At 38.6% G+C, this 20,623-nt stretch overlaps 1 protein-coding gene across 5 annotated transcripts in view; it reads right to left on the reverse strand.

Moving 5' to 3' along the window:
- Window positions 1–20,623, reverse strand: part of PPP1R9A (protein phosphatase 1 regulatory subunit 9A) — a 145,249-nt gene that overhangs the window by 59,305 nt on the left and 65,321 nt on the right. For all 5 annotated transcript variants that reach the window (XM_065833119.2, XM_071805119.1, XM_065833120.2 and 2 more), the window contains exons 3-5: window positions 7,939–8,071; window positions 7,337–7,457; window positions 2,307–2,411 (exon numbers count right to left, since the gene is read on the reverse strand). In XM_065833119.2, the coding sequence (XP_065689191.1) occupies window positions 2,307–2,411; window positions 7,337–7,457; window positions 7,939–8,071 (359 nt within the window). The remainder of the gene's footprint in view (window positions 1–2,306; window positions 2,412–7,336; window positions 7,458–7,938; window positions 8,072–20,623) is intronic.

The following is a 20,623-nucleotide window of genomic DNA, read 5'->3' on the forward strand; positions in this document are numbered from 1 at the left end:
GACTGCATTTATTACAAAGAATTAAGAAGAAGCTTTAATGTCATTCTGTTCATGAATGGCCTTTCTTTGCAACTGATCTCACACAATAAACCCTGCTACAAAAACTGGCATGCACTTCGATTAGATTAAGGACAATATGACTGTGCATATGTAACACTGCAGGTTATAAACGTGAAGTAGTGCCAGGGAAACACACACAAATCTCTCTGTGTGCAGGACACCAGGCAGGAGAGGGATTTGTGCATCCCAGCTCTAAGACAGGTGTAAATAGGAACAAGTATCTGTCAGAAGACAATGTTCTCTCCACAAAAGCAGCTGCAGGCAAGGCCCTTGTGTCATATGGGAAAGGAAAAACAGTCAGCAAGACAAAAATACATCATCTTCTTTCATATCAAGATTCATCAGTACTAGCTCTTGCTCACTTTACACCAAATATTTAAACCTACAGCAAAAATACGGGGAGTTACACCAAATTCTACCCATTCTTTTCTTCTAATTAGACATATACATTAGCAAGAGGCTGCTAACCACACAGTATGACACTGTGCATATAGATAATGACACATCTGTTTTATTTAATATTATTATTATTCTATAGTGTAATTCATAATACAATTTATGTTTAAATTTATTTTTAATTTAATATTAAGCAATTAGGTTCCTTACCTAGTTGTGACACTAATTCACTAGATCATTTTTCTCATGAAAGCTCAGTATCTTAAGATTACTTACAAGGAAAAATGTAGAAGTTAAAACTTTTTCTTGATAAATGAGACCTGTCAGAAGCCAACGATCCCTGTGCACAGGATACATAGTACACTTGACAGTGTGAGCTCAACAACAATGACGAAACACTTTTTACAGTCCACTATTTTATGACAAAAGGGTCTAGATTGCAACCAGTCTGACTCTAATTTACTTCCCAAGAGAAGACTCTTGGAGCATTTTGTGTGAAAAATCATTTTATGCTTCTTCCTTCCTCCAAACCCCTTATTTCTCCATGGAAGCAAGCATTTTATTCTGTAACTTATGCAATAATAATTACACAAAACAAACCGATTATAAATGTGTATAATGCATATGTTGTGAGTGCTTTCTTTTTTCATTTTTTTTCTTTAGTTAAAGCATGAATCACAAAATACATACACCAAAACATAGGAAGACATTATTCTGTCATAAAGATTTTATGATCAAAGATCCCAACTCTGCAGAAAACCTAATAAAGTATGTACTCATTTTTATAGTCAACTCAGTAAAAACACTCACAGCACGTGTCAGTCTTTGCAGAAATAACACTGATGTAGCTTAACTTGTGAATGTTACACAATAATATATTCACCTGTAATTATACTACGATTTCTAATACTTTTTTTCCTAAATAACCTCTTTAAAGTAAAATGTTCATCGACCTCCCCCAAGATTCTTTGCAGAATCCACATCCCAACATTACTCCTTAATGTCAGGTGGAACAGCTATGGAATTACCATGGAAATGTGCATGCCAGCGTATACCACCACTGTCTGAGGGGGAGTGCAGATATTACCACCAGTAGTTTAGTCACAGTTCAAAAGACATCAGCCCCAAACTCAATAATTAAAGAATTCAGCTGTACTCACTAGAGGGGATTTTGAGAGAGAACCAAAGGATGACTACAGAATGGCTGTTGCTTTGCAATATGTCAAAGATGTTCATGGATTTATTTTATAGAGTGAAATCTTTGCTGAACAGAACAAGCTATTAAACAGGAAAGCTATGAGACTGCATAGGTTTTTAAATGGCAAACAAGTTCATTTCTAGGGAAATACTGTTCTTACTAACTTACAAACATTTTACAGCCTTGCATCGACATTAGTTTAGACTTTTACTTGCAGCACGTGTTACATTTTCTAGCCTAGTCATTACTGATGGATTTTTACACGGATGCCTTTCAATGAACCACAGCACAGGAACTGACAAAAACCCAGAGATGGTGCAGGGAGATGATCAGTGGCTGCACAGTTTCCAATCTGACCAACACCCATGACCTTCATCATTCCAGGTAACAGAAACAGTCTGATGTCCACGGAGATCTAGATGAGCAAAGACTCGTCTTCTATGTGCAATTTCGGCTTCAGTGGTCATTCTTTAAAATCTAAGCCAAAACACCCATCTGTAATACCAGAGCTCATCTGTGTCTTGGGATGACAGCAGAGAAGACACAGAGGCCAAAAAACTCTGATTCCACTTGTGCAAATTGACACTCCTGTGAAAGATGTCAGGTAAGCTCAAGTATTCAAGCACAGTTTATTTTCTTGCAAAATACTCACCTGACTTTCCCTTTGGTGTTTCTAAGAACAGTTGCAGCAAAATTTTGCGTAACACCAACCAGACTGATGCCATCAACTTCCACAATTTGGTCATTCACTTGGATCCTTTCAGGGGACAAACACAGATATATAAATAACTCTCTGAATTCTTGGTGAATTTTCAGCAAAACTTAGCATACAGAGATCTTTTTAGTTTGGTTTTAAACAAAGACTTTAAACAAAAACTCAGTCATAAAATGATGGAGATAAATATGAAAAATGCATCATTGCTTGCATGCAGACATCTCATAAATCCAGCTTCAAAGTTACCATTACAATTAGTAGCATCAATCATCCAGTCACTTTCCTTGCATATACAACAACACAAACTCTTGAATTTGTCATATGACTTAAATTGAACAAGATACTTGAACAGTTCTTATATCATTCTTTCCTAAGCCAATCCTGAAAAACAGCATAGGACATAGCTCTGGTATTTCATGCTAATGGAAAAAAAATGCAATATTTAACTAAAACAACCTGCTCATCTGTGGAGAAAAGAGCTTGTGTATTAGATTTAATTGTGACCTACTCTCTCAAAATATTTAATCTAACTTGCTCCAAAAAGATGAATTCCCAGTGTAAGCGTGATCTTGCTGTACACAATAATAAGCCCTTGGACTGTTTTAATGAGGACTCTCTGAAACCAAACACCTACTTACAGTCAAGACACTGTTTGAAGGAGGAAAAGCTAGCTGGAATAAAAACCATGCTGCTTTTATCTGAACCAGGCACTGCTATGAAATCCCTAGAGCAGGAACTGGACTCATCTGGATTACAAATTCTTGGAAGGAGGACTAAAATATCCTCTAAAAATGCATGAACTCCTGTAGTTTCAAAAATTAAAACCAAACCAAACCAAAACACCACATTCAGAACTAGTCAAAGGGAATAATTTTCAAGCACTTAATAGGAATGCTACTGATCCAAACAACAAAGTTTACAAAGGAAGAAAGAAACAGCTACAAAAAAAATCCCATTTAAATTATATGAAAATACCTAGATTGAGGTATTTTGTATCTTAGGGTATCCTAGTGATGAGACTTCTTTTCAAAGAAGAACAGAGGCTTCAAAAGAGGGCTGAAGCATTTTGACTTGGAGTACTAATTTCTTTGTCAAGTCTGAGGCAATGCATTGCAATTCTAGATGTGTTCAACCTGTACCTTCAGTTCTTTGGACTCTACTGACAAGTTAAAAATACAAGGTTTATTCTTTGGTAGCCTCACACCACAGAATGTCACTGTTTTCTGGGCAGCATCTCCCTCCTGTATGTAAGAAAGATTGAAAATATGATCTTTGCAACAGTCTAAAAACTCCTACCTTGAAAATACTATTAGGCATTTTCTTCTCAGAATTTTACTGCAATTTTCACTGAAGCATTTAATAAATGCCCCAACCACATTAATTTTTATTGTATGTTGATGCTGGGTTTTGGTTTGATTTTTGGTTTGTTGTGGTTGTTTTGGTTCGTTTTTGTTTGTTTGTTTTGGTTGGGTGGGTTTTTTTGGTTTTGTTTTGTTGTTGGTGTGTCTTGGTGTTTTTTTGTTTGTGTTTTTTTTTCAGTTAGATGGCCACAGGAGTTCAAGAAAAGAAGTTTAAGAAGTTGGGGCTCACTGAGTGAGAAACTGTCACCCTCTTGGCTGAAAGCAAAAGGGTGTAAGAAGATCCCTTTTTAATGGCCGTTTAGCTGTTACACTTTACATACTTCACCAGACAGCGGACTAGTAGTGTTCCTACAGATATGTAGTATTTCAGCTGATGGAACGTCATGTTCAAGAACTGCTGCCTGCAACTTCGTAAGTGGCTCTATCTTGATGGACTGCACTTGTCCTTCAGGCATAGTTTGTTATCTCCTTCTTTCTTGTTTGCACAGCTCCTAAATTCATGTCCAAGTCTTATTTTTATGGCCATTGTTCTCCAAAACTCCTCTCTTTCTATAAATGCATATATTTTATTTATACATAAACATATAGATATCAAGCAACACATACTTACATCATCGTTATTCAAATCATATAATCACATGTAATTAGAAAAGAAGTTTAGTTTCCTGTCTGTTACTGTGTACATTCGGTAGTGCCCAGACTAAAGTACTCTCACAGTCATACTCTCCTGGCCATCTCCTTCCTCCTCAGGCCTCCCCTCTACCCACTCCACCCCAGCTCTGTACCTGCAGCCCTGACCCCCAGACAAGACACCCCAGGTACCATCTAGACCAAAATATTCTCACAGCCACGTTCTCCGGGCAGCCTTCTCTTTAGAGCCCCCTCTGTCAGCAGCTCTAGGCTTCTTCTGCCTCTCAAATTCAATTTCAAACATGAATTAAAAACTAGGCTCAAGTTGGCAAAGCCCAAATTCAAGAGGTTTAAGTGCTTCTATCATTAATGAAACTGATAATTCTTCTGACAATTATTTTTGCATGCTCCTGACTTTAATATTTGCCTATGTGAAGGAGCACTTCAAAGAAGCAGCAATGAACCAACTAAAGTTGAACAAATTACTTGCAGAAGTACTGCTCTGTATGATGAACTGAAAAATTTAACCTGTGCTTCAAGTCAAGAACAGTGTAATGTTTCAAAACTGTTGTTCTCAATGTTATCAAAATACTTTCAAATGTGAATGACTCATCACCACAATAATTTGAAAGAAGTAGCTATTGATTAATAAAAAAAAAATATTTTTCATATTCAGTCTAATGATTGATTTCATATTTTACACACTATTAATAATCTCTCTTATTACTTATCAACACGTTTGTCTCTGGATTCATCTTGAAGCATCATCCTTGGTTAAATACTGCCACACAACACCTTCTGATATGACAACTGAACATTACCTGCTTGTTTGCATCAACATGAATCAAGCCAGCGGTGCTCAATCACTCAGAAACTTCTTTGTACAAATTTTGGGTTTCCATGGGAGGCGAGTACTTTGTATCATGATTTGATGCATCTTTCAATAAAAGATGGGAGTTACCCTACAGATACTGTAATGTTTTAAATTGTAGTTTCAGAACAGACTGCTTGAAGATTGCTATGCAGTTATTCAGAATATCTGATGCAACTGCTGAAATATAGCTTTATTTTCTGTAAGGAGACTTTGTTTTGCTATCAGTGTTAATGATTAACTAGGCTTTTGACAAAGATGAAGTTAACAGGACCCTTTACAGTTGACGCACTTAATTACAGAACTGGCTGCTCCCGACTGAGAGGATTACATATCCCTTTCCCCAGTGAGTGATCAGTCAGGCTCTCAGAAAGAAAATCAGAGGCTATTTCTCAACTGACTGAACATTCAGCCAGTTGAAAACCAACACAAATATTAGAACGGTCAAAGAAAGATATTATTTCTTCTCAGCTGACAAGCTCCTTTCAGCTGCTATCTAGGGAAATGAAAGAAGAGACTTGTGATTGTACATTAACTTCCACAGACCACTCAAACATGTGAATAATGAGAGAAATAGAAAATACAGATCATCATAGAGCAGTAGGAAGCACGTCTGTTTTTCGGCCAGGGAATGTCACACAGAATGCCAGTTGTGAGCTTAATGTCTTCTGGCTCAGCTCAAGTGTACCTTTTAGAAAAACGTTCACTTAAAGTAATGGATGAAGTCACGACATCTTGAGGTGTCAGCTTCTTCACTTCCCTTCATAATTTTTCAACCTATGATACATCAGTATTTGGCCTTCAACCTGGTATCTTATTGCCAAGATCTGCAATAAAGATACCTGCAAGCCCAATCTGGAGGACGGTATAATTCAGTAGTTTCAGAGCAACGTTACTAAACTTTGCAAGCCCCTGCTATATGGAGCCTTCTGATTTAACCTGTGTGGAGTTTCCATAGCAGAACAACCTTTGCCTGGCTGCAAAGTTATAGGTGTTCATCAATAAGGAACCTGTTACTGCAATAAGTTTTTCAGAAGACGGTATCATCTTTTGAGAGTTTACTCTTACTCTATTTATCTGTGTTTGTATTTGGTATCATTTATAACTAATATAACAAATCACTAATGGTTAAAAAAAAAGAAGTAGAGAATGCATATAAGTAGATGTAACTGCTAATGTGTCAGATGAGCAATATTTTATTTGCATGCAAATTTACAACATGTATGCACTGAGAAGAAACAACAGACTATATGGGGTGGAAGATGTTTAAAAATACTTTTCATTATTAAATGATTACATAGTAAAGCATTTTTCTAATTTTTTATGAGAAACATTGGCCTGATTGTGGCAGGTATTTGGTAATACACAGAAAACTCTGTCCCATGTGATAGGAAATACTGTACATTCAAAAGGAATTATTTAACTTACACGTACCACGTAAACAATTCTAGAAGCAAGCAGGTTTCATATAAGCATCACATAAGACTACAAACACCAGTTCATTTCTTTAGTGGGCAAAATTTATGGTACAGCTTCATATTCCAATTGATTAAAATACTTTCAGTGCAGCAGGGGTGAAAACTCTGGAGCAGATGACTACACATAATAAGAAATACAAAGTAACAGCCTGCGTTAGTAAACTAGAAAGAAGGTGTGTTTAGTAGGAGTTTAAGCATTCAGATACACAAATTATTTTGCTAATCAAACGTTGAGCAGAACTCTGTTTCGTAAATATTGTGTGTGTAAAGCTGATTTGAAGCCAAAAGAGAACACAGAAATGCAACACCTTTAAAATCAAAACTACCTGCAAAAGTGATACACAACATGGAATCTCCAGCTTTATTCACACCAAAGCCTCCGGGTTTTCAGGTAGTCACAAACACACACCTTCGGCGAATCTGTTCTCCTTAAACACTTCAAACTCAGTGCACTAAACTGGTGTGTTCTCATAACCATATCAGGCAGTTGGACCTTACCAGTTAAGTTTCCAAATTTTACAGCTTTGAGTTATCATGACATACATTAAGCAAACAACTCTTTTCTATGAAAATCTTAATTCCTAGTAACATTGCTGGGAAAATTTCCAAATGCTGAGTCTAGTTTACCTGCCATCTCTTTCTGCTGCCCCACCTTCTGTTACTGTTTTGACAAATATTCCCAGTTTTTCAAGGCCTGCATCTGCTCCAACTCCCATTCCAATGATACTTATGCCAAGTCCATCTTCATCTGTGAAGAAGGCAAGTGAAAGCAGAAACTTCTTACATTTGATTTATATAGTTATTTGGTAGATAAACATTTATTCTTTGGTTCCTCTTGGTTTTTCATATCAGTAACATTAATATCCTTTTGCTTCCTTTTATGAACTTTATTATTCTACCATTTAATTACACACAAAAAATATCACCTTTACACTTATGAGGAGTTCAGGACAACAATCACGATTTTTACTCTTCCAATGGAGAATGAAAACATCAGATCAAACACTGTGTAAAATCATGTGTTAATGCAGGGACAGAAAACAATTCCCCACGGGAAATAACTGCATGTCTCTGAACTGCTGCTTTAATTCCTTATCAAACCATTCTTGAAATCTAAAAAGGCAAGGTGACTACAACAGATTCACGGAAATTCAAGAAAGGCTGTGTAGGTACGTGTGGGTTCATAGATCAGTGTCACAGGAACTGGAAATGGCACACAGAGTCCATACCTTTTTCTAGTTCAACTGGGAAGAGCTCCAGCTTTTCCACACGCTTCTCAAGTTCATATTCAGCTGATGCAGCCACCGGGTCAACTTCATCATTTCTCCTGTCATAGTCTTCATTGGAATATGTATTGAAAACCTGTGGAAACAGACAAAAAAATCACTCAGTTACCTACTCCAAAAATACCAACTGCTTTTGTCCTGTGATGTTGCAGAGTATGAAAAGGCTTTTAAAAGTCAAATTTCTCCTGTTCATTCAAACTTCAGGTTTTTAAATTTGTGCTCCTTCATTCCAGTAAAGCACAAGTCTGGTTGCAAAAGTCAATTGAGAAGAAATGATTGATTTTTACTGTTTGCGATTATAAATGCAGAAGGTGATCTTGAATTACTAAGTTGGACTGTACATGTCAATATTTAAATTAGTTAATTCAACTCATTAAGAATGTACTATTAAAAAATATCCACAGACAGGAAAAAGCAAAATACATTGAAATGATGATCTGCACACAGCCTCTGTTTCAGTCTTTTCTCCTAATTATGTTCCAGTTTGCATTCATTTGACCAGCGCTACACCTGAAGATTACTCATGTACATTTATGCCGCCTATGGATACCGTTAGAGATTATGCTCTGTATTATGTATTACCTTTTAAGGAGAGCAATATGCACAGCCATGGGTATTTTTTAAACTAACCAGGTTTACAGGTTTTTTTCTGCTTTAAAGCAGTAACGTAACATTGACTGCATTAACCTGATTATTTTATTTACGCTGCTTTCTATTATGCTTTCAACACGAACATGCCAATCAGAGATTATTCAGACCTTCAGGAACTTTAAACAGTCAGGAAAAACATATTTTCACATTTTAGAGGCCAGCGTAATTCACTTAACTATCCACATTTTGCAGTAAGTAAAGAATACACATTCTTAGTGGTAATACTTTTCTGAACTTCAGTCCCATGCATGTATCATGTTCATTAGTTCACATAAAGCAAAACAATTTCCCATATCCCATCTTCCTCTTTTACAGGGATCCTACACAGGATACAATCATGTCACCACGTTTTTCTGTATCACTGTTTCTCTTACAACATAAACTGCTGCACTATGCGATGCAGCTACACATGTGCTTGGATCTCAAGCAGCCCAGCCCGCTCTGTCACAGCCATGCTTGGAGGCTCCGTCACAACCTGGGCTCATTTCCACCTGCGGTTTCACCTGCCCAAAAAGCTGTTAGTGCAGATCATTTTCTTTTAAATAGTAGTTATATTAAAATTGCAATACAGAAATACTATTCAACGCTATTGTAAGTATAGTAACTGTGTAATGGCTACTGCAAAGCTACTTCAAAAACCCTCTCAGCTTTACAAGTAGTGGTTGAAACAGAAAAGACATTAGTCACTCTCTGGAAATTTTAACTCCTGTATTTTACATCAACACGAAACACTTAATAAACTGCCTCTTCCAAGAAGACTGAGATTGTAAGCATTTTACAAGAATCCACAAACCTATCTCACATTGAATTTTAGTGATACTCATGCAAGAAAAAGACTGGTTTAACTAAATCGTGTTCCTCAGAAGCCTTCTTAAATATATCTAAAAGCTAAGTAAAGTAAGTCACATAGTAAATGTCCAATGCTGCTGAACATTTTATGCTGCTTTAGTATGTGTAAGATTGGAGAAAAGACACTGACACAGAGACAAGCATAAGGAACTACAACAATTTGCTTGGTCTAAAATAACCTGCAAAATCTATGTGCAAGTTCTGGCCATGCAACACACTAATGGAGAAACTGTGGAACAGCCAACTCCTTCAAAACGTAAGCAATCACCTTCAACTTCTTCACTAAGCTTCTGTTTCTAGATGCAATAATTGCATCTGCACTGGGTATTTCTTAAATGCCTTCAACTATGTATTAATTTCTGCTCCCACTGTTAACCCCATTGGGTGTTTGAATGCTCAGTTACAACGAAAAACAAAATAGAAGGAATGCTCACCAGCTCAACAGCCTGACACGGGAGCTCTGAAAAGTCTTTTGTTACTCTAAGTCTTTCACAAACCTCTTTGACACAAGATAAAGCCTTCTTCACGTTACCTACCCCTGCCTGCTGCTTCTCACAACACTTGAAGACAGGAGGAATCATTAGCATGGTTTTCTATGGAGCCATATCAAGCCAGTAAAAACCTGGAGATCTAACAAAGCCAGGCTGTATGTAGTGAAAAAGCAGCAGGTACAGGACAGAAGGCCATCACATCTATCTTTTGATTGAGATACACAACTCACATCAACTATCTAGTCTACCCTGATGCTAGTACAGATCAGTCAGAAGAGCCAGGGGACAGCACAGCAAGGCCCCGTTGTGGGTTGGTGGGGAACCTCCAGCTGCCCTTCTCAGTGGTTTGCTGCCAAAGGCCACTGCACCCACCAAGGATTCCATATCCAAACCCAACCTCATTCACGCTGACTCCAAAAGCAAAATGAGGATCCATCAGTAAAGCTGGACACAACTAAACCACTACTGAGCTAAGGTATGACCACAGACCTTTATGTCTAAAATGCAGCTGTCATGCAAGTGAGTACAGGTCAAATGCAACAGCTGTGGGTTTAGCTTGGGTTGTCTCATTTATCCACATGACGAGAGACACGTGTGTTTCAAATATGGAACAGAGACGGATGTTTTCAAGGAAAATGGAGATATAGACACTAGCTGTTGAAGGATGGTGTGAGGTGCAGATAAACATTGTTTGCTGAAGACAAAGAATAGATGAGGGTAAGGTATAGAGAAAAATCACATCACAAAATGAGTATATTTCTTTATAAATTCCTTTTCATCTTGTTAACTAGCCCCATTCTTTTCCTTATGTTCAATGACTGGCATTAGTATATTGTGGCAGCAATTTCAGATTTGTTGCAAAGTGACTAGATATGCCTCAGGACAATTTTCTTTCAAAGCATCAAATCATGTATTGAATTCTTGTTTGGGATGGTCTTTCTTGAACCAGATTAGACAGAAGAGATGGCTTCTTGGACCTTGCTTGCTGTTTTGGAATATTTATATCTGCACACACAAGGGAACTAAGGATACCGTTAGTAATAAATACATTTATTGTTATGTCTCCAAATACAACAGGCCACTTTTATCTAGTATCTCTCCTAAGCATTCAGAGATTGCAGGATCACTGATAGCATCAGGGTAAAATAGTCTACATTTCCTACCTGGCATTAACTCACCGTCTTTTGTACACTGGTTATATGATCTTGCCCACTGCCTCCAACATATCTTTTGATTAGGGGAAAAAGGAGGATATTCTTGTATGACATTTACCTCATTTTGCACAATCACATTTAACAGTTGACTGATTCTATTAAATGAATCTCTAGGTGTTAAAATGAAGAAAACAGAATTTGTGCTTGGAAATCTTATTTCTTTGTGAAATAGTGTATCCATCACAGTCACGAACTGTTTGCTCAGTACAGTCATAGAACTGTCACTCAAGACTTTACTTTGCTAAAATTAAAATAAAGAATTATAACTTTTTTCCTCAAAGTATGCTTAAATTGATTTAAGTAGACCTAATTCACCACGTCTGTCGCTGCTATTTCCTAGAATGTGTGTGGGATTTCAGACTCATGGGAATTCTCCCATCCCCTGTGATTTAGAAGATTTGGTTTTGCCATCACACTGGCCAAGTACCCACTACAATAAAGTCTACTGAGTCATCACTTAAAGAAAGCTCTTTTTCAGGAAAATCCAATACATCATCTTAATCTCTAGTTACACCTAAGTATTTAGAAAAACAAAACAAAACAAAAAACCAAAACAAACAAAAAAGCTTCCATGAATTCACCTGTGAAGTTTACTACAATTTACAACAGCACTTTTAATCCAGCAAGAGTGGAAACAAAGAGCAACTAACAGCAGCAACAACCCAACACATACCAGTGCTTAATGTGCATGTCAAACCCAGCAAACCCCGAAGAACGGACGGGCTCACTCCAGCACTGCTGTTCACAGAATATACTTCTGTCTCCTCTACAGTGAATGAAAGAAAACCATCAGTGATTCAACCAGCACCAAAATAATGACAAACTGTATGATCAAATTAGCAGGTATTACTGTCAGGTACCCTGGGTGGCACCCCCAGGGAAATCATACATACACATACATGCATACTTGCTTCTCTTTCAGAGGGCAGTGACAGAGCACAATCTAGAAGAGACATGTCACTAACTCTAAAAATATATTGTACACTCCAAGTCAGAAAAAAAAAACCAACGCATTTTGGTCCTAACACTTCATTTTATGAATAAGACCAGAAAGACGGAAACAGATTAGTCTTGGAAAAAGGAAAAGTCTGAGGTATTTTCTCAAAACTCTTGACTACCAAGAATGTTTACAGAATTTTGCTGGCAGTAACCAGTAGGTAGTGTCAACTTTTCTTTTTTATTTAAGCGAGCCAGAAAGGAGATAAACTATGAAGAATCACACAGGCTATCCTCGCCAAGGGTTAGCCATGTTATTTCTGTTGCATACTATAAATTCTGTTACATTAAAAATTCCTCATCTGTTGTGCTTAAGAAAGTCCCAAACATACTGAGTATACACTGGGTACGGCTATACCGTCTTTGCAAGCTGTGCTAAGGAACAAGACCTGATCCTGGGTTCAGCTGCTGCTCAATACCTTTCCGTCCAAGCTTTGTACCACTCCAATGACTGGTGGTCACCAAAAAGAAAGAACTAAGGAAGAACCGCATGTTGGTGGATGGCATCTTGCTGCAGTAGCTGTTCGACCACACCTTCAAGTTACTCAAGTCTAACACACGCATAAATTGTCTCTCATGCGCAGTTCTTTATTATACCAGGTTATTCCACCCCAGGGGCCACAACCAACACACGTTGGTGATCACTGTGCTCTATCGATTATGAAACCAGGCTTTCTACCCACTATTGCAACACTGCCAGAACGCCTGCTTCTCATGCCTCTGTGCAGAAGGCAAAACCAGCACCTAAGATCCAACCCAGTCATCTGGGTGAGATGGATCACCATCATCACCACAGGAAGGCAGAACTGCAAAAAATGGCACCAACAGCTACAGCAAACGTTTAGCAGCAAGTCATGCCTCTGGCACCCACTCTGGGGAGGGGAGTAGGCATCACAGCCATTACCTCACCATAATGATGCCAGGCAAGCCCAATAAACTAATACTTTTCCCCAACATTTTATTATTTCTGAAAATTCAAGGTAAAGGTTTTGTAATCCTTATGTCCTACAGACCATTTTGAAAATGATGCTAAGTCATGGACTGGTTATTACCACCTCTGCTCCTGACCTCATCACTGCCATTACTATACGTGTTGCTGGTGGCCACCAACAGGCTTAGCTTGACATCGCTGATTGATCTTCAGAAGTATTCTCTATCTGATGCAGATTTGTCAATGAGCAGAGGATAGCACTTGCCAGCAAAATAGACTGGTACTGCCTGTATGAACAGTAAACACCGATGAAACCTTTCCTCAAACCTACACAATAACCACTCTATCTCCACTTTTCCTTTTATCATCATCCTTGGGCAAGAACAACCAAAGACACCTATTAGAGGCACCTCCTGTCCCATTATGGAGAACTGAGAGTTCAGGCACACTTGCAGTCATAAAAAGTAATGCTATTAACCTTGGGATGATCCAAAATCCTTTCCTTTTTTCACAGCTGCCAAGGCAAGATCAAGTTTAGAATTTGGGTTTCCTGGGTCTTGTATGGAGCCATGGTTTCAAAAACAGCAGCCACATATTTTAAATGGACTGAATGTGGCTTCCCAGTGGAACACCTGATGTTCACTGCTTTAGTACACATGACAAGCTCAATCAGAGTGACAACTGGTATTTCTAGCCTTCTTGTGTGCCATTTTTAAAACCTGAAAAATTTGGAACACCTTTGTTCCACATCTTATTTGCAGACAGCAGCAGCAGCCAAAGGTGTCATCTCTCGGTATATCCTGCTGAGAAGCCTTGAGAATGATCAGGTCGTCTTCTGGCCGCACATAGCCTCTCTGCAAACATCCAGTGTGGGAAGGTGATTAATTACAGAACTACTTTATAGTTTTATCTTTTCATAACTCACCTTCAGAGTGTGTCGTGTGCTTGCTGGAAGAGAGTCACAGAGGACTCTCTCATGTGGAGGGAACAAAATTTGGCACAGGCAGTGTCTGTATTTGGAGAGCATGGGCCTTAAAGCACAAGTTCTTATCTTTCCTATCTCATTTTCTTCTCCAAGTGAATAAACGTGTTTATCCTGCACTGAAACTGGGAGAAAACAGAAATGTACAAACACTAAGGGGGACTAATCAACCTGACGCTATGGATTCATCCTTTGACAACCTTAATTATAATTATAATTAAGGTTGTAATAACAATTTCCTTTGGCTGCTTCTGCTATATATACCCTATTGACCTTGGGAAAGATGAAAACTCAGAGGTTGTCTTTAATGCAGACATGGGTGGAAATCATAAATATTTTGTATCAGACGCATTGTTATTAATTACAGCAACAGGTCAAATTTCAGACAGGCTTTGTCATGATTGCTAGCAAGAATCCAAATAAGGAGTGATAGTGGCTAAATAAGTCATTTGGACATTCAGGAAAACATGGATGCCACCTTCAGTACTTTCTCAGTCTAGACAAGTCTTTAAGTCTAGAACGGCATGCGACAGCACCTCCCTACCCTCTGTGAGGAGGAACAGGGACATTTGCAGGGTAGTTGACAATTTCTTCAGAACAGCTGTACAATAATCCCTTGCTTTGAATATACTAAACTGGACTGCTGGGCTTCCTCCACTAAGGATGAAAAACTCTCTTGTGGAGAGAGAAGTGAGGAAGAGCCATAAGAGCACCACAGGAAGAATCAGACATGTTCATGGACATGACAGTGACCTACAGTGTTACACCTCAAGCACAAGCAGTGTGAGGAGCACTCCTGTGCTGCACCCCGCAAGGGCAGGAGGTGGCTCAGCAATGGGGATAACTCTGGCTGTGCTCAAGAAGCTAAATGAGAGGAAAAAAAAACAAACACACCACTGAAAACCAAAACAAAACCACAGCTTGACCACTCATTATCTTCTGCTTGAAAGTCTCTCTACAGCATAGCTTCAAGGAGGGAAGGAAGCTCTGACAACATCTGAAATAGGTGATTTCTTTTTTAAAGAGTCTTTTCTCTGCAATGTGGTCGTTTTGTCACAGCCAAAGGGAGTGAGACAGTGAGGAGGAGCCACCACAGGCTTCCTCCAGCTTTCCTGGCTTCACACTCTCCTAAACCCTGCGTGGGCATCAGCTGTCACTAATGCTTCAGCAGGGAAGCACCAAGGAGACAAATCTTCCGAAGCAGCAATTGCAGGGATGAGACACAGACAGGAATTAGACAGATGCAAAATTGAAAGAAACTGATCATCTAACACCAAAACCAAGCCTGGGGTTTCCCTTAGAAAGCTCTGCAGGAGAAAGACCTGTTTGAAGCAGTCTGAAACGCTGGCAAAAAAAACTGCACAGCAGATTTTCGTTTCTGAAATCCTACAAGCATCTAAGCCCTAGACTTCTTCATCCCAGAGTGTCCTCTTCTGACATACAACAGAAAGCCAGGAGCAACTGCTGACATGCACAACCAAACTGTTCAACTTGATACAAATTGGAAAATATTATCTCTAGATATTATTGGTTTAGGAAACTACCACAGGCTATCATGTCTTCTGTCTGTTGCAACAACCATGAAGACAATGTCTAGTAAAAAGTCACAGTATCACTGTCCTGCAGCAGCATCAACACACCTCAGCATCCACCCAGCTCCATCCACTGCAGCACGTCCTGCATCCAGCCTGTTAACAGGGAGAAGTACCTGACTGATGTGAACCCCAAACCCTGCCACAGTCACGCTGCCTGGTGGGACACAGGCATTAAAATGCATGAACTAGTCATGGCTTGAGACAGGAGTGTGATTGTCTTCCCAGTATAAGCAGTTAAACAACCAGACAGACTTCACTTTAAAGCTCCTTTCACTGAAACTGGTATCTTAAATTTTATACAGCGCAGTTTCAGGCCCAAACATGGAACTGAAATTGCTTTGGTGGTAGCCATGGATCATCTCCTGGTATCAACGATGAAAGGCCATACCTGCTCACTCTCTTTGACATCTCCACTGCACTCACTGCTGTTGAAGCAGAAGGTCCTAGTGCTTCAGCTCAGGGGTGCTGCAGGGACCCTAAGTAACCCAGCTAAAATGCTCGAGTCCTTCCATGTGGGATGCACTAATGTAGAGCACTGCATCAAACTGCTCTTCCGCTACACATCCCTTACCTGAGCATTTTAAATTCTGTGTAGGTTGACATACTGGTATAAAAGTGTGGCCTTCTTGGTCCCTTAAATCAAGTGGAAAGCCAAATTTTCAGATTTCTCTTTTTGTCTGTCATCTCAAATTTTCTGTGTACAAATATGATTTTTACCCTCTCTTTGTTCAGTTTCAGGTGTGACCTCTTTGATACACCTGTCTTCATTAAGTAATTTCCTAGAATCATTGAAGTTATTTATCCTACCATTAATTATTTATTCAGTTTGTTTACTGCTGATGTACTCATTTTGTTACAATTTATGTCGCTACTTGTCTACATTGCAGAAAAACACAAAGTCACTGTTGCTGGAAATGAGATGTGTGCCCCACGTTAAAACTTCAGGCTGTTACTCTTAATTAAGACAGGTTAGAATAACTAGCAAGTAAAAATAACCCCTGTACTGAAAAGTAAAATCAAAGCTAATACAGATCTGCTCTTACAGAGTAATTTCTAAGAATAAAAAAAAAAATCCTTACCATTATGTGGCTAATACTGTGTCATTACCAATGAATGTTATAAGACAAAGGAGACTAAGATCTCCTGAAAATACTAGGTTTTCATATTAGTGCTGTCTAAAACCTTGCTCCTTGAAGGCAAGTTAAATTTTTACTTAGATAAGTAAAGAAGATAAGTAAACATTTTTATAGTAGCAACTCTCCTTCAGCTGAAAACATCCTACATTGTGTGTGCTACTCTAACAAGGATCAATGAGGAGATAAAAGATGCTCTCTTCTTGGAGTGAGTTCTTCTCACTCTTTATGAAGGGACTCTTTCCCTCCTCAAAATATCCGATCTGGAAAAAAAAAAAACAATCCAGCAGTTGAAGTCTCACAAAAACCAGATAAGTTCTGAGAAACTTGGGTTCTCCAGACACCAGCTCTCATTTAGACTCCACCAGTGAGGCAGCAGAGCTGCTGCATCCTTCATCAGAAGGAACAGATGCCCCTCTGACTCCACCTGTGCTTTTCAATATAGTGTATTTTTCAAAGCCTCTCCCTCCTTCTTCCACAACAGTGTCTATTGCTGACCCAGCCTAAGGCTACAAAACACAGATAACTTCCAGTCATCTGCTAATTACACTCAAAGTCATTGCCACGCAATGCTCCTCTTTCAGAGATTTTGGAACATAAGATCTCTGCAAAGCAACAACTGCTGGGAAAATACTTGAATCAAGCATTTAACAAAACAAACCACCTGAGAAGCAGCCTGCCCCACTACCAACAGCAGTTCCAAACCAAGGAGAGAAAGGTGTCCTGCAGTTGGAGAACTAGTTACTCCAAGTGCCTTCAGTGACAACAAACTCCTGCTGAAAAGGAATTCCCTGTAGGCTGAAACTTCTACTAAAATAAACTTTGCAGTGGCAGAATGTGAACTTTCCCATGCTGCACCTCTCTCGGGTGGATTTAGGGTTCAAAGCCTGTTGGAAACAAGTGGGACCACAGCCCTGCACCACCGTTTTTTCAGACTTTCTAAGGGGCTTGAGAACAAGATAAGCTCCTTTGAAAAAAAAATTAATAGTGATATACTTAAGAAGCTATACAAATTTTAATACTGTCTCATTAACACTGAGCACTCTTCATTATACAACTCCTAGTGACCTTGTTCACAATCTCAGTTTGGTGTACAGTGAAAAAACGAGAAGTGGAGACTGATCTGTATCCCACGGGTGTAAGTCCTTGTAGACGGGGCTTGCCCTTTGGAGCAGCAATCCTGCTCAGGTGAAACCTCAGGAACATCATGTCATGAGAAACACAAACAGCATGAACCATTTCTCTTTTTTCGACACAGGCAACGAATTATGGCCTCTAGGTTGTTGAGGGCAAATATGCCTCCAAACCAAGTCTGGAAAACTTCAGCTATTTTCCCATGGCAACCCTAAAAACTCAAACAGTCCGCTCATTGGCAAATATCAAATTACTTCAACACAAAAAGTTTAAAAATAGTTCTCTGTTCTTTTTTAATAAACTATTTTTCCATGTTTTCAGTGTACAACCCTTCACAGAGTATGTGAATATCAGATGCACCTTTTGCTGGAAGGCAATCTAAGTAACTTAACTTGCTCATTCTGAAAGAGTCACCCTAGTCAGACTTGAAGAGATTCGTTGGAATCCAAACATGGCTTGCATGGAATTCGCAACTTGCACAGCTATTAGGGTTGCCATGGCTCAGTTTTGGTTTAATAAGTGAGTAAAACAACAAGGTCCACTGAAAACTGGAGGTGACAAAGATATCTCAATTGTCTTATCTGAATATTCCTGGGGTTTTTTTGCATATAGTGACTGGCTACAATTCTGTGAGTTTTTTTTATTTCCATCCTTCTCATTATGTTTTTTGTCATAACCATTATTACAAATGGAATATTCCAATTTTCTCTTACATTAATGGTACACACTAAATGATTTTCATTGAATTCTGTTTGATGAGCTTTGCAGACACAGGTCTAAAGCTTCTTGGTTGTTTTTTTAATGCAGCAGTATAATGGGATGAGTAAATGACTAGTGAGGTGACTATCCTGAGTCTTACTGATCATATATGAACCCCAAGGAGACTTTTTAAGTTTGGTGTACTTCACAGGTATGATTCATAGGTAAATAATTCCTTTGCCTTGACCTTGCCTTTTTTTTAATGCTGGTTTCTATTTCTGGAAGTTACTGACAAAAAATTTATTTTGCAGTTGTTTAAATCTTCTACTGTTTGTTTTTGGTCAGTAATCCACAATGTAGAAATAGAGAATAAAAATAGGAAAAAAAAAACACTTCTATTTTTCGTGTCAGTAGCTTGACAATTGCAGGGAAAAGAGCCAAGAGACAAGCTCCATTGTATTGCGTTCTCGTAAAGCTCATGGTTCCTCAGAAGAACTCTCCTGCCAGACTTCTTTCACAGATCCCGGACGGATTGGAGATCTAGGTACAGCAATTTAACACGTTCCTGACTACAGCAGTGCAGTACCGACCTTTAAACCTGAATGGCTTTAGCTGAATGTAACCACACTCCTGTTTCAGGGCAAAGTAAAAAGGTTTCCCTGCACCTCGAGAGTGTCTCCATCCAGCAGAACAAGGAGCAGTCACAACAAGAGCACATTGATAGTCACGCTATACAAAAAAAAAAAAAAAAAAAAAAGAAAATATCAATAAGAATATTTAAGAAGAAAATTCATTTCCAGTGTGACAGCAGATACATTTTATCACTCTTTTGGCAAGTTCCTCTACTGTCAAGGTAACAAACTAGTATGCTCAAGAACTCACTGTATCTTTGAATATGAAAATAAGTATGCGAATGAGAATGTTTGTAGTGTGCTCAGTTTGAGAAATTAATTATAACACAGCACAGACTCAAGTCTGGACCTCTCATGCCTAAACAAGTTTAAACAGACAAGAGAGCACAAAGTTGCAATTTCTGTCCCTAGACTCTTATTCCTGAATCTGCTGCAGTATTTCTTCCAGAACCTTGAATTGCTGCCAGTTTACATCGTATCTGAGGGTGTGATTTTTCTTCTGCTTTCAAGAGTGTGACACACAAGCAAGCCAAGAGCGAATGCTGTTTCTGGTACCAATTAGTACAGACTGCCATACAGTAGCAATGTCGCCATGAATCCACATGGCAGTGTTTCTCCCCCCAGAAATCTCACTCTCCCTCAGCCTACACATCAAGATGGCCAAACACAGAGCAGAAGTGCCACACATGTTCTCGAGGCAAACCTCTGAAACAAAATATTGACTATTCGTACCACAGTCTTATTTCTGTTTAAAATAAATCTCGGCAGAGATAAATTGTGTAACCTGCATATTCACTGAAAATGAACCTACATGACAAAAATTTCATAAGCAATTCCTTTTATCCACTTACACATGTCACCACCATTAAGAAAACAATTCAAAGGAAAAAAGGGCACAAAAAGTGATCTCAGGCATTCATTTAGGATTTAAGAGATTTACTAAATAAATTATACAGATAATTCATCCAACTCTAGTTTTATTGTGTACTTAATACATATTACATAAACTGAACAAAATTAATACAATGCTTTTATAGATAGATATAAATATGTATACAAAATGTACTATAAATAGTACACATTGCTATATATCCCTTTACTTAAGGCAGAGAAGATAGTAGAAGTGGAATGAAAGAGTTAGGTGAAAGCAGCCTGACTTGGTGTCAAATTTTCTCAACCCTACATCATCAATACAAATCCTATTCTGTTTTTTGAGTTGCAAAGTTGCAACTGCCCCAAAGGTTTTTCATGACTCTCTCATAAACCTTGCCTCAGTCCCAGCAGCTACTGCATTTGTTACTAATGGGCAATCTCACGGATA

The sequence above is a fragment of the Patagioenas fasciata genome, chromosome 2, assembly GCF_037038585.1.
Source record: "Patagioenas fasciata isolate bPatFas1 chromosome 2, bPatFas1.hap1, whole genome shotgun sequence".
NCBI lineage: Eukaryota > Metazoa > Chordata > Aves > Columbiformes > Columbidae > Patagioenas > Patagioenas fasciata.